General features: G+C 41.0%; 2 protein-coding genes across 3 annotated transcripts in view; one reads left to right on the top strand and one right to left on the bottom strand.

Annotated features, from left to right (window-relative positions):
• Raph1 (Ras association (RalGDS/AF-6) and pleckstrin homology domains 1) overlaps window positions 1-11,895 on the top strand; it is a 197,821-nt gene extending 185,926 nt beyond the window's left edge. The window contains exon 17 of the mRNA XM_031367678.1: window positions 11,624-11,895. Within this exon, the coding sequence (XP_031223538.1) occupies window positions 11,624-11,633 (10 nt within the window). The 3' untranslated portion in view covers window positions 11,634-11,895. The remainder of the gene's footprint in view (window positions 1-11,623) is intronic.
• The window catches only part of LOC116088492 (cytochrome P450 20A1), a 38,564-nt gene continuing 26,377 nt past the window's right edge, over window positions 112-12,298 (bottom strand). For both annotated transcript variants that reach the window (XM_031367689.1, XM_031367690.1), the window contains 5 exons: window positions 11,630-11,750; window positions 7,733-7,844; window positions 4,986-5,050; window positions 550-639; window positions 112-456 (listed from right to left, as the gene is read on the bottom strand). In XM_031367689.1, coding sequence (XP_031223549.1) covers window positions 306-456; window positions 550-639; window positions 4,986-5,050; window positions 7,733-7,844; window positions 11,630-11,750 — 539 coding nt within the window. In that variant the 3' untranslated portion in view covers window positions 112-305. The remainder of the gene's footprint in view (window positions 457-549; window positions 640-4,985; window positions 5,051-7,732; window positions 7,845-11,629; window positions 11,751-12,298) is intronic.

The raw sequence follows: 12,298 nt of genomic DNA, 5'->3' as shown, positions 1-12,298 counted from the left end.
CAATAAATTCCTTACTACATCGAGACTATCATAACTTCTGTGACTCTAAGAACCCTGACTAATACAATGGCTTTAGAAAATGATGCAAATTAAAAGAAAATTAGACTTTCCTATTAAAGTTGTCGATATAAGTATAAACATATCATACAGTAAGAAACTTTGACATATAAAAATCTACATTCACATCATGAAGCACTAACAGGTTTTACATTACAAAATGATACTGGGTTTACAAAAGGACTCAGCACATATTCTAACTGGGCATTTCCCTTCATCTACTGAACAGACTTTAAGTGCATACATGTCTAGTGTCTTTTGGAGACAGTGATCCAAGCTTCTTCCCTTGATGATGTGACCAGTTCATACTTCATTTCAAAACCTCGTCTCTCCACAGCGAGCAGGCGCAGTCTCTTCAGCAACACGCTCACAAGCACTGTGGTCACCAGGTAAGCACACCTGGTCCGGAAGAGAGCCAACTGGTTACTACCGGTTAGAAAGTTGACATTAAGCATTATAGAATTCATTCCCCATTGCCACCTTGCCTTTTACCTCAGTTCTGGGCATTCCCACGTGCCTGAGAAGCCAAGAGAAGCAAACACTTTCATCCCTGGCTCATCCGCAAAGCGGTCTGGATCAAACCTACAAGAACACACAGAACAGGTCCACTTGTGCCTTAAACAGCAACACTAAACACACAGCTGTAATAATCGTTTAATCTTTTGCAGTCATATTATAGTTTACTATGCTTCTAAACCATCAAACACACAGATGCTTAATCTCTTGCTGTTTATGAGGATGCTACCTCTAAATGATGAAAAGAAAGGAAAAAAATTCTTCAGAGCCACCAATGTAGCAGTATCCTTCATGAAATACAAGGATGAATCAAAAACCAGATAATATCTGAATAAAATTCAACCACCGGATCAACGTGTAAGTCATTCCACATTGTTCCACTATTAAAATTAGAGACTCAAGCCCTGAAATGTCATTCGTAATCTATACTGTACTCATGCCTATTATAAGTGAGAGACAGTAAAAGGTTAAGAAAGGTCTTCTTTTACTTTAGACTTTCCTTGTCAAATGCAACTGGAGAAGTAGAGAGATTACAAAGGAAATATGAGAGCTCCTTTTAAATAGATGTTTTTAAAAGATCTACACTGAGTTAGAGAAGAGGAGTGTGGACGCATGCTAGTGAAGCTGGTGAAGCAGGTGTGCGGCAGGCGGACTCCTGTCCTTCCAATACACAGGAGGCAAGTGTATTCAGATTCTTTTTGTTTTGTTTTGTTTGAGACAGGGTTTCTCTGTGTAGCCCTGATTGCCTGGAACTTACTCTGTAGACCAGGCTGGCATCGAACTCAGAGATTCACCTGCTTCTGCCTCCAGATTTCTGGGATTAAAGGTGTGTGCTACCCATGGGTGAGGGAGAAATGCCCCTCTCCCATCCCCCAGACATCACCAGCTGTGGTGCTTGGGTGAGCTAGTGGGGCAGTGCTACAGAGCTTGCCCTGGTGGTATGGGTTGGTGCAGGAGAGCTGATGAGCTGACCAACTCAGCTACTATCCAGGCCCAGATCTAGGGCTTGGAGTTGGCCCACCCCAACATCTACCCATCTATGACCTGCTGGAGTCCGTGAAGGGGCCTATCCTGCAGATCCAAAGCTGCAGGACCTCCATGGCACGGGGCAACAACAGGATGTCCAAGAAGAGTCCAGGTAAGGATCCAGTATTTAGTGTAGCAGAACCCAGAGGCCTCAAACCAGACCAACAACTCATTGAAATGAACATCTGCAAGCAAAGATGTTTGGACAAAAGGGTAACTGTGGGATACCCTGAAGCTTCCATGACTAGATATTGTTCGTTTCTTTTTTTTCCCCCCCTCATTTCTTTTTGTGGGGGAGGTTACAAGGATGGAGGGTGGATTTGAAGGGATGGGGAGATGAGTGGGACCGGGGTACATGATGTGAAATTCACAAAGAATCAATAAAAGGTTAAAAAAAACCATGTACCATACTGTCTAGCTTATATTTAGATTCTAATGAGCACATTTAAGAGCAATGTTGCAGATCATTAAAATGTCAGAAGCCATATCCATTGCATTAATCTGACTTATAGATGGTCTTGGTTATCTAAACAATGAAAAGACTTGAAGGCCAACAGTAGTGAGATGTTGGGGTTCTGTCTCTATTGTCAAGGCTGTGTAAATGCAACTTCTTTAGCCAATTGCTACATCTGTAGAGTGTTCAGCTCACTGGGCTCTGAGAGAATTAAGTAGAATCAGGTAAAGAAAAAAAAAAAAAGATTTGTATCAGAGGACCAGGCAGTCTGCTGTGAAATCTCAATAACATGGCTGCCTGAACAATCTCTGAACAGTTGCAACAGTTGACCTGCCCAAGCTGGGGAAATCTCACCAGGCCCCACTGCCAGATGTGGAGCTCCAAGCAACTACCAACTGCTGCGAGTGGAAGAATTAGTCTTCTCTACTCATGAGCTCTCCATCCAACATCCACGACCAGCCTTAGAAACATGTACATGTGGGCAGCACAGTACGGACACAGCAGGTTGTGTGTATACGTTGATTATTTCTACTCTTGTGCAGCAACAAGGGTCAAAGAAGAGGAGGGTATTGGAGGGTCAGAAAACAGGAGAGGGAGAGAGAACATGATGTGTTTAAGTTTTAATTAAATTAAAAACAAGCAAAATGTTTAGCATAGCACCTGGCCTTGAGTGGTGTACACATTTTTGTCAATCTTTGTTACATAGTAGGTGCTTTGCTAAGTACTCTACCAATTATCACTTTATGCTTGCCCACACCTGAGACATGGGAATTGTCCCTTTCTGCTCAAAGGGCTGAAGCACCAGGCTTGTTCCTTGGGAGCAACATAGTTCCCCGTGAAATGAACCAAGGCTGCAGCCAAAGTAGTTGAGTCTGAAGATTACTGTTTTCTTCCCTCTCTTCCTCCCCATTCCTTCTGAGATAAGCTCTCCTGATGCAGCCCAGGCTAACCTCCATTCCAACTCACAATCCTCCTGCCTTCTGACTTCCAAAATGATAAGATTACAGGTACACACCACCATGCCCAGTAAGCACTCCAATTTCTTATTTTGTTTTTAACAAATATGTAAAGTTATAATCTTAGGCATTTATAAAAATACAAAATCCCAGCTCAAACAGAAATGCACAAAGTTCATAGTAGCTTCATTCATAATAGTAAAAACTAAAATTAACCCAATATCCTTCTGTAGCTTAATGGCATACAAACTCCATTTAATGGAATATCACTCTACCATGAAAAGAACATGTAACAATTTACTTGAATCTCAAAGGCATCGAATTTTGGGGAAAAAGTCAATTCCCCCCTTCTCTTCTTTATCCTCCTCCATGTGACAATTATATTAATCTATAATTAACCTATGGCCTCTATTGTCTGAGTTCTGTGTTGCCATCCAGATTTCTCTTACATGAGCTGTCTCTCAAAGTACTAGCAGCAATAAATCTCTGACCCTTCCAGTAAGGAAGTGCCCAGCTTCAGGAGGCTCTCAGATACAATACTGACATCTACATCCTCTGAATTTAATATCTCAAAAGGATTTCCACAATGTAGCATCTATTCCCTTAGGGGAAGGTAGATATTTGTGACAAAATTTTAGTACGTAGACCAAGTTATCCTCAAACCCTTACTTTTCCAGCCTGTACCTCCCAACCATTGGGATGACAGCTGTCTGTGTCACACCTGGCTCCATTTATTCCTTCTAACATTTTCAATTTCTCTGAATGTTTTGAGAATAGCAGCCATGACAAAAGTTCCAATGAAGTTCCTCCTCTTTCTCCCTTGCCCTCTCTGTCCCCCTCCTTTCCTCTCTCTAGTACTAGGTTGGAATTCAGGCCTGGCACATGAGCAACGTGTCCTGCTAGAGTCTTCATATCACACTTAAAACTTACCAAAAACTTGGCATTTTTCACATAGTTTTTTTTTAAGATTAAAAAATTTCAAATTTTAGTTTTCTATAATTATAGGCATATATATTTTTTACATCTTTAATTTTGTTATTAAAGCCATTTAGAACATAAAGTTTAGCTAATAACTAATATTTTAGAGTAAAATTTGAGGGTCTGTTGTTTTATTAAGACTCTTTAAGCTGAGGGGTGATGGATCACACCTTTAATCCCAGCACTCAGGAAGCCAAGGCAGATGGATCTATGAGTTTGAGGCTAGCCTGATCTACACAATGAGTTCCAGAATAGCCAGGGTTTCACAGAGGAGCACTGTCTCAAATCCATGCCCACCCCCATGCAAAAAACCAATTCTTTAATGTCAGGATACTTAAAAACAAACAACAAAACAACTTCAAGTGCTAGGGGCATTTCCGTGCCTGTCCTTGGAGTGGTGACTACACCAGCAGACCTTTGGGTTTTGCACTGCCATACGATCTCAACATGGCTGCATGTATCTAAGCTTTTTCCAAGGTGGTAAATCCCAGCCTACCATCTTAAGGCAAACGGCAGTAGCTCACTCTTTCACTTTGCTTTCCCATGCGTGACACACAGCACAATTTCCAGATTCTATGAAAGAGCTGGAGAAGCAACATCTTCTTTTCTAAAAAATGTATTAAGACTAAAACAATTATAGAATCAGATAACTATATGGATTATGAGATGCAGGTGATAATGAGAGAGATAAAACCAAAAGTCAAAATAGGTAATGTAACATGTCTATAAATTCAGCATTTGGGAGACTGAGGCAGAAGGATCATAAGTTCAAAGCTAGCATGAGCTATCAAGCAAGACCTTGCCTCAAGAATAAATAAATAAAGGAGGTGGGGAGGGGAAAAAGGGTGGATAGAGGAATGAGACAATGAAAGAGAAGCCACAAAGAGCAGATAGGCCGCAGTACTCTCTGCCGTCACGCATTACCACATACTACTTTTCTTTTCAAGACCTTGGACACATATAGAAATAGCAGTTGAAAAGACAACACTATTTCATACCTGTGGGGTAAGGGCCAAGTGCTAGGGTCCTGAAGAACCACTCCGAGGGCATAAAGAATGAGCGTCTAAAACACAAAACAGTCCAATTAGTCAAGCCCAACAAACACTACACAAGTCACCTAAAAGTGTGTCTACTACAGAAAATGCAAAGTGACAAGATCATCTTGGTGACCTTACAATGACACAGCAATCCACAATATCTTCTAGGCAAGTATACTTCCCCCAGGCCACAAGACCTGGAGGCCATAGAGGAAAAGCCAGACTTAACAATGTTAAAATTGAAAACCTGAAAACGACTGTGAGCATCAGTGGAAGAGGGCCATGGCCAGGAAGGGATGCACAGACAGCTCACTAGGAAGAAGAGGCTGAGAAGGGAGGGCGTCCAAAGACGGAGTTCAAGAGAAAGGCAAACTGTTAAGGCGCCTATGAAAAGCTGTTCCATCTTTCTAATGATCAAGAAGAAGCAAATGAAACAATGAGACGATTCACATATGAATCATAAAATATACAGAAGATTCATAAGTCCAAAGTGGTGAGGAACTGGAGAGAAAAAAATGTGTGTGTGTGTGTGTATTGGTTTTTTTTTGGTTTGGTGCTAGGGATTGAACCCAGGGGCCCACTGAGCTGTACCCGCAGTCTTAAATGGGTTTTATGACTTGTTTACTTAGTTAGTTGATTAGTTAGCTTTTGTGCTAAGAACTGACCTCTGTGTAAGCTAGAAAAGTGCATTATCACTGGGCCACATCCCTAACCCTGAAAAGCGTGTACTATATACTAGTGAAGTATAAATTGCCTTTTATAAGATTTAATTATTAATAAAATAATTCATTTGTTGGTGCAAAGGCTCTAAGCCAGGACCTTGCACAGTTAGTCCACAGCTCCACCTGCGCTAACTTCCGTTCCTATATGAAACACACGCCTTTTGATCCAAATGTTCCATTTCCTCACTAGGTAGCCCAGGCTGACCTCTAACACACTATGTATTACAGGATATCTTCAAACTTACGGCAATCCTCTGGCCTCAGACTCTCAAGTAATGCAATTACAGGCATGTACTACCAAGCCCAGCTTCCAAAACTCCATTTCTAAGGCATTATCCAATACCTACACAACTGTATAATTTATAATAATAAAAAGAATATCAGTCTAAATCTTCATTAGTGAGACTGCTTTATTTACAGGACAATAGTTAATATGACACATATAGTAGAACACTATGTTCAAATAAGTTGCATCTCCATCAAGTGCCAATTCTATTAACAGTCATGATATATGCAATAGAAAAGAATAAAAGAACAACACATTAATCATAACATTTCATGTTAAGACCTAGTTTCAAAAATATTTATTGTTCTTATGTGATATGTGAGTGTGATTATGGGTGTTCTGGGGCACATGTGTGGGATGAGAGTTCAACTGGTTGGAGTCAGTTCTCTCCTTCTACCTTTATAGGAGTTCTGGGAACTAAACTCAGGTCACCAGGCTTGCCCTGCAAGTGTGGTATCTGCTATCCTACCAGGCGCTAAACTGAGTTTTTAAGATACATTTGTGTCATGTTCTGCACACACAACACAATAATCACACACCAGAGTGCGCAAAAATACAGACTATTGACAGCAGGACAGAGAAGGAGAGCTAAGAGAAACCCACACACTCCACAGCGGGAGACAGTGCTCCACAGTAGAAGACAGTGCTCCATAGCGGAAGACAATGCTCCAGAGCGGGAGACAGTGCTCCACAGCAGAAGACAGTGCTCCAGAGCGGGAGGCAGTGCTCCAGAGCGGGAGACAGTGCTCCAGAGCGGGAGACAGTGCTCCACAGCGGAAGACAATACTCCAGAGCGGAAGACAGTGCTCCACAGTGGAACACAGCTGGAGTGCTGGGATCCAGTGATGACTACCACACAATGAGTGCAGGAGAACTTTGGAGATCTTTATTGCAAAATGCTTTGTTTTGGCATTTTTCTTTCTTTCTTTCTTTTTTTTTTTTGTTTTTTTTTCGAGACAGGGTTTCTCTGTGTAGCCCTGGCTGTCCTGGAACTTACTCTGTAGACCAGGCTGGCTTCGAACTCAGAAATCTGCCTGCCTCTGCCTCCCAAGTGCTGGGATTAAAGGCCTGTGCTACCACCGCCTGGCCAGCATTTTTTATCTTACTGGTCTTTGGTTTATATATTATGGTTTTCCAATCTGTGTTTTTATTGTTTTGTGTCTGTCTGTGTGGTGAATGTGGATTTTGTTGTGTGCATGCGTGTGTTTTTCCTTTGAGCTTTTTGTTTGTTTATTCCTTTTTCTTTCTTTTCTTTTCTTTCTTTTTTTCTTTTTTTCTTTTTTTTTTTTTTTTTTTTTTTTTTTTTTTTTTTTTTTTTTTTTTTTTTTTTTTTTTTTGGTTTTTCGAGACAGGGTTTCTCTGTATATCTCTGGCTGTCCTGGAACTCACTCTGTAGACCAGGCTGGTCTCAAACTCAGAATTCCACCTGCCTCTGCCTCCTAAGTGCTGGGTTTAAAGGTGTACACCACCACTACCTGGGCTCTGTTGTTTCCTTATTTGCAAGCTTGTTTTCTAAAGAGAGAAGGAAGACCATGGAGTTGGAAGGACAGTGAGGATCTGCCAGCAGATGAGGGGGGAGAAATGTGATCAGAATATATCGTATGAAGAAATGATTTTCAATTAAAAGAAATAAAATAAAAGCACATACCAAAGTAGTTGAGGATAAACTGACTGAGTTACATATACCAAGCACTTCCTACCTCCTTAGGAATAACAAATGGGCCGACTTTTCCCTCAGTATCTTGAAGCCGGGCAGAAACTGGAGTTAGTTTAGCAGTCCGAACGGTTTCAAAAAGCACTTGCCGACAATAACTGTTTTTAAAAACAAACAAACAAACAAACAGATGTGGTGTCAATAAACACAACAAACACTAGCAGAATGGAGGTCGAAAACACATGATGAAGCTGGAGAGACGATTCAGGCTTAAGAACACTTTCGGCTCTTTCAGAGGACCCAGGTTTGGGTCCCAGCACCTACATGGTGGCTCAGTCTGTAATTTCAGTTCCAGGGATCTGGGAAACTTTGATTTCTTTTTGTGGATGTTTGGTTAAGACTGAACTCTGGGTTTTTGAAGCCCAGAGACTGTGGGATGGTTCGAGACTGCTTCCAGGTAGGTGGTACCTGTCTTTTAAAGTGGCCAGGTGACTCCCGTGTGCAGCCACAGGCCCTGGCAGCAATGTGGAGAATGGGTTGGAGAGAAGCAAGCAGAAAGGCCTTCCATGGTATTAGTGCTCCCTGTCCTAGAATTCCATAGCCGTGAAACCAGGGGGTGTGGAGGCCTTTGCACTTTTGTTTCTTTCAAGTCATATAACAAAGTTTACCCATATGGCTGTATATATTGACCTTGTTTTTCTATTAACTAGAGCCTTCCTTGGTATGGCAATATTACAATTTGCTAATTTAGCTACCAGTTGGTAAACATCTAGACTGCTTCCAGCTCTTGTGTGCTTTCAATATACAGCTACTAACATCTGCACACAGGTCTTTGTGTGGCCAGCTTCCATTTCTCTTGAGTACCTAGGAATGCTAAGGAATTTCTAAGTCATGTAGAGGCTGAGTGTATGCTTAACATTATAAAAAGCCTACCACAGTATTTCCCAGTGTGCCTGTACTATTCTGTGTTTCCCAGGATCCAGCCAGCCAAGGCACCCAGGTACTTAGGTAAGCAAGAATGCTGTGTGTGTGTGGGGGGGGGTAATAGTGGGAGGGGGTGTATGGAGTCTGGGATCATGGCCAAAGCTGCTTACTTTTGGCAATTTAACTCTTTAACTCTTTGCTATTAAGCCACTCAGGCTTCTGGCAATTTAACTCTTCAGGGGATTAAAAAAAGAAAAAAGAAAAAGAAAAGAAAAGCTTAGTTATTTGAGTTCTTTTCTCTCTATCTCAAGGACCCCTCCCTAATCAGGTGAGAGGCTTGGTGTTCGTTAACTCTTTGTAAGCCAAAGAAAAAAGAAAAGGAAGACAGGGAGAAACGCATGTGCACACACATATCCCACACACTTTGACTGGATCTCACCACCTATTTCATCAACTGTACAAGTGTTCATGCATACTTATACACATACACATATCATACACACGACAGACAGACATATATGTATATACATTTGGTGGATCTGGCAGAGCCCTAAAAGCCACACTTTATTTCTTCTCTCACCCTTTTTATACCTTCTTAGACAAAAGTTCTTTATAAAAATATCTCTCATAGATGGCTGAAGTGATGGCTTAGTGGTTAAGAGCACTGACTGCTCTTCCAAAGGTCCTGAGTTTAAATCCCAGCAACCACAATGATTGGTTGGTTCACAATCATCTGTAATGAGATCTGATGCTCTCTTCTGATATGTCTGAAGACAGCTACAGTGTGTATTTACATATAATAATAAATAAATCTTTGGGCCAGAGCAAGTGGGCCCGGTGCGAGCAGAGGTCCTGAGTTCAATTCCCAACAACCACATGATGGCTCACAACTATCTGTACAGCTACAATGTACTCATATACATGAAATAAATAAATAAATCTTTTTAAAAAATACCTCATAGATAAGCTGTTACACAAGAGGTTTTACAGAAGGAAGTTGATAGTAAGCTCTAAGCAGTTTTTCATTCTATAAGCTCATTATAAGTGCAAAGCAACAGTCTACATGGCCTTGCTATATCATAGTGCACACCTGTGGCCTTATCCTTGGACCTGACCTAGAATGAATGTTTTCCCTTGATCACAAATCTGTCCCAAGTCTGTTTCTCTTCTGGTGTAATTGCGAAAGCTCATTGTACTTCTTATTATGCAGTCTGTACTTAGCATTCCATGAGGAGGGCACAACTAAGACCATCTCTTTCAACTTTCTTTTAAAATTATTTGAATCAAATTAGGAATGCTATAATTAATTTATCTAGCACTAATTCATGAAAGTTTATCTTCATGTTGATCGGCAGGAAATTTGCCAATAGGGTGGGATGAGGCCCAGGAATCATTAGGCTATGTAATAATGACAGGAAAGGTATGTCGGCTGCAAGAAGCAATCCTGGCATGAAGTCTCTGAGGACCTCGCATCTCAGAGCCTACCCATGACAGCCATGCAAAACAGTGGGCCATCTCCAGACAACTCAATTGCTTGCTATAGCCTTTCCTAGATGGCTTCTGACATGTGTTCTGACATGTGTTCTGACACGTACTCTGACATGCATTCTGACATGTGTTCTGATATGTATTGACAGGTATTCTGACATGTGTTCTGACATGTACTCTGACATGTGTTCTGATGTGTGTTCTGACATGTACTCTGACATGTGTTCTGATGTGTATTCTGACATGTACTCTGATGTGTTCTCACATGTATTCCTATGAACAAACTATGACTGTCCATGTGCTTGATATCATTGCTACTATATATAGGCTAACTAACAGGTTATCTAGAACTACTTTATTGTTTTTTTAATGTGGAATAAAAGTTGCATAGTCTTGTTTTTAAATTTATTATTGTGTAGGTATTTTGGCTGCATGTGTATTTGTGTACCATATTAGGGTATACGGTCCATGGAGGCCAGAAGAGGGCACTGGATGCCTGAAAACTGGAGTTACAAATCATTGTGAACCACATGTGGGGGCTGAAAGTCAAACCTGGGTCCTCTGGAGGAGCAGCCAGTGCTCTTAACTGCTGAGCCATCTCTCCAGCTCCCAGAACTACTTTTATGATTTTAGACATGAGATTAAATTATCCATTAAAATCTGTAATTAAATAGGTGTGGTGTATGTAATTGTGATCACAGCACTCAGAAGGACTTGGCCTCAAAAAGCAGAAACTGTCCAGAACAGTTAAGAATACTTGGTGCTCAGTCATGCTGGTACTTGTTACTCAGTCATGCAGGGCAGCTCACAACTACCAGCAACTCCAGCTCCAAGGGATCCAACTTCCTCTTCTGGTCTCTGCAGGCACAGGCACACACACATACACACACACACACACACACACACACACACACATACACGCAACACGCACACACATACACACACATACACACACACACGTGCAAAAACACTCGCACAGACACAGATGCGTATACATTTTTAGTGTTTTTTTTTTTTTTTTAACAAGATTGGGTCTCACTATGTAGTTCTGGTTGTTCTAGAATTCACTTTGTAGACCAGGCTGGCCTCAAACTCACAGAGATCCACTTATCCCTCCCTGCCTCTAAAGTGCTAGAATTAAAGATGTGTATGACTATGCCTGGCTAAGTAAAAAAATAAACAGAGCCGGCAGTGGTGGCGCACACCTTTAATCCCAGCACTTGGGAGGCAGAGGCAGGTGGATTTCTGAGTTTGGCCAGCCTGGTCTACTGAGTGAGTTCCAGGACAGCGAGGGCTATACAGAGAAATCCTGTCTTGAAAAAAAAAAACAAACAACAAACAAACAAACAAACAAACAGAAACAAATGAAAATATGTAGATCTATTTTTCTATTCTATTCTACTGCAAATTTTTAGAAATATTTTAAGATCCATATATGTTTCCTACATATTAGCATAAACTTTAAGTTATAAATAAACCACGTAATGTTTACCTTTTAATGATTTTTTTTTTTCTTTCATTGCAGTCTTACCTGAGCTGCTCGATTTTCTCTGAGGTGATAGGACCCTTCCCTAAAACTTGGTCTATCTCCTGGTACAGCTTCTTCTGAACTTCTCCAGACGACGTGAGGAAGTGGATCGCCCAGGTACACACTACAGAAAACCCATGTTAGTAGTAAAGAAAACAGCTACTGCATAATTTTTTGTATGAAAAAAAAATTTGTAAATCTGCCCCCCCACCCCCCACCACATCATGGTACATAAATGTTACCAAAAATTAAAATGAAATTATTTATAGGATTTTCGGATTTGAGTTTCTTTAAACAGAATGCAAATATGTATATAAGATGGCAAAATATGCAGAGCTATTGAGCTCCCGCCCTTCTGGAGTCTGACTTGCGGACCCTACCTAAGGCTAGTGAGACCAGACAGTGAGGGGAGGATTGAATGCTGAAGATCTCTTTCAATCTCACAAAATAAAAACATGACCTCATCAGCTTGTCTACTCACAAGGACCTATGAAATGATTCCTACAAATCAAAGTGGTTGTATGAGCAAATCTCATACAACCACATCACATTTTTCTAGACCTTGAATAATTAATTATTGCTTGGGCTATTGGCTTCCCAAACCACCTGAGAGTTTACTGGTGCTGTGATGTCCAGAGATTTCTGATTCTACAGGTTGGGGTAAGGGCCACC

Source organism: Mastomys coucha, unplaced genomic scaffold (assembly GCF_008632895.1).
Source record: "Mastomys coucha isolate ucsf_1 unplaced genomic scaffold, UCSF_Mcou_1 pScaffold14, whole genome shotgun sequence".
In the NCBI taxonomy this organism is placed as follows: Eukaryota; Metazoa; Chordata; class Mammalia; order Rodentia; family Muridae; genus Mastomys; species Mastomys coucha.
Note: the sequence above shows the minus strand (reverse complement) of the source record. Positions and strands in the feature narration are given on the sequence as shown.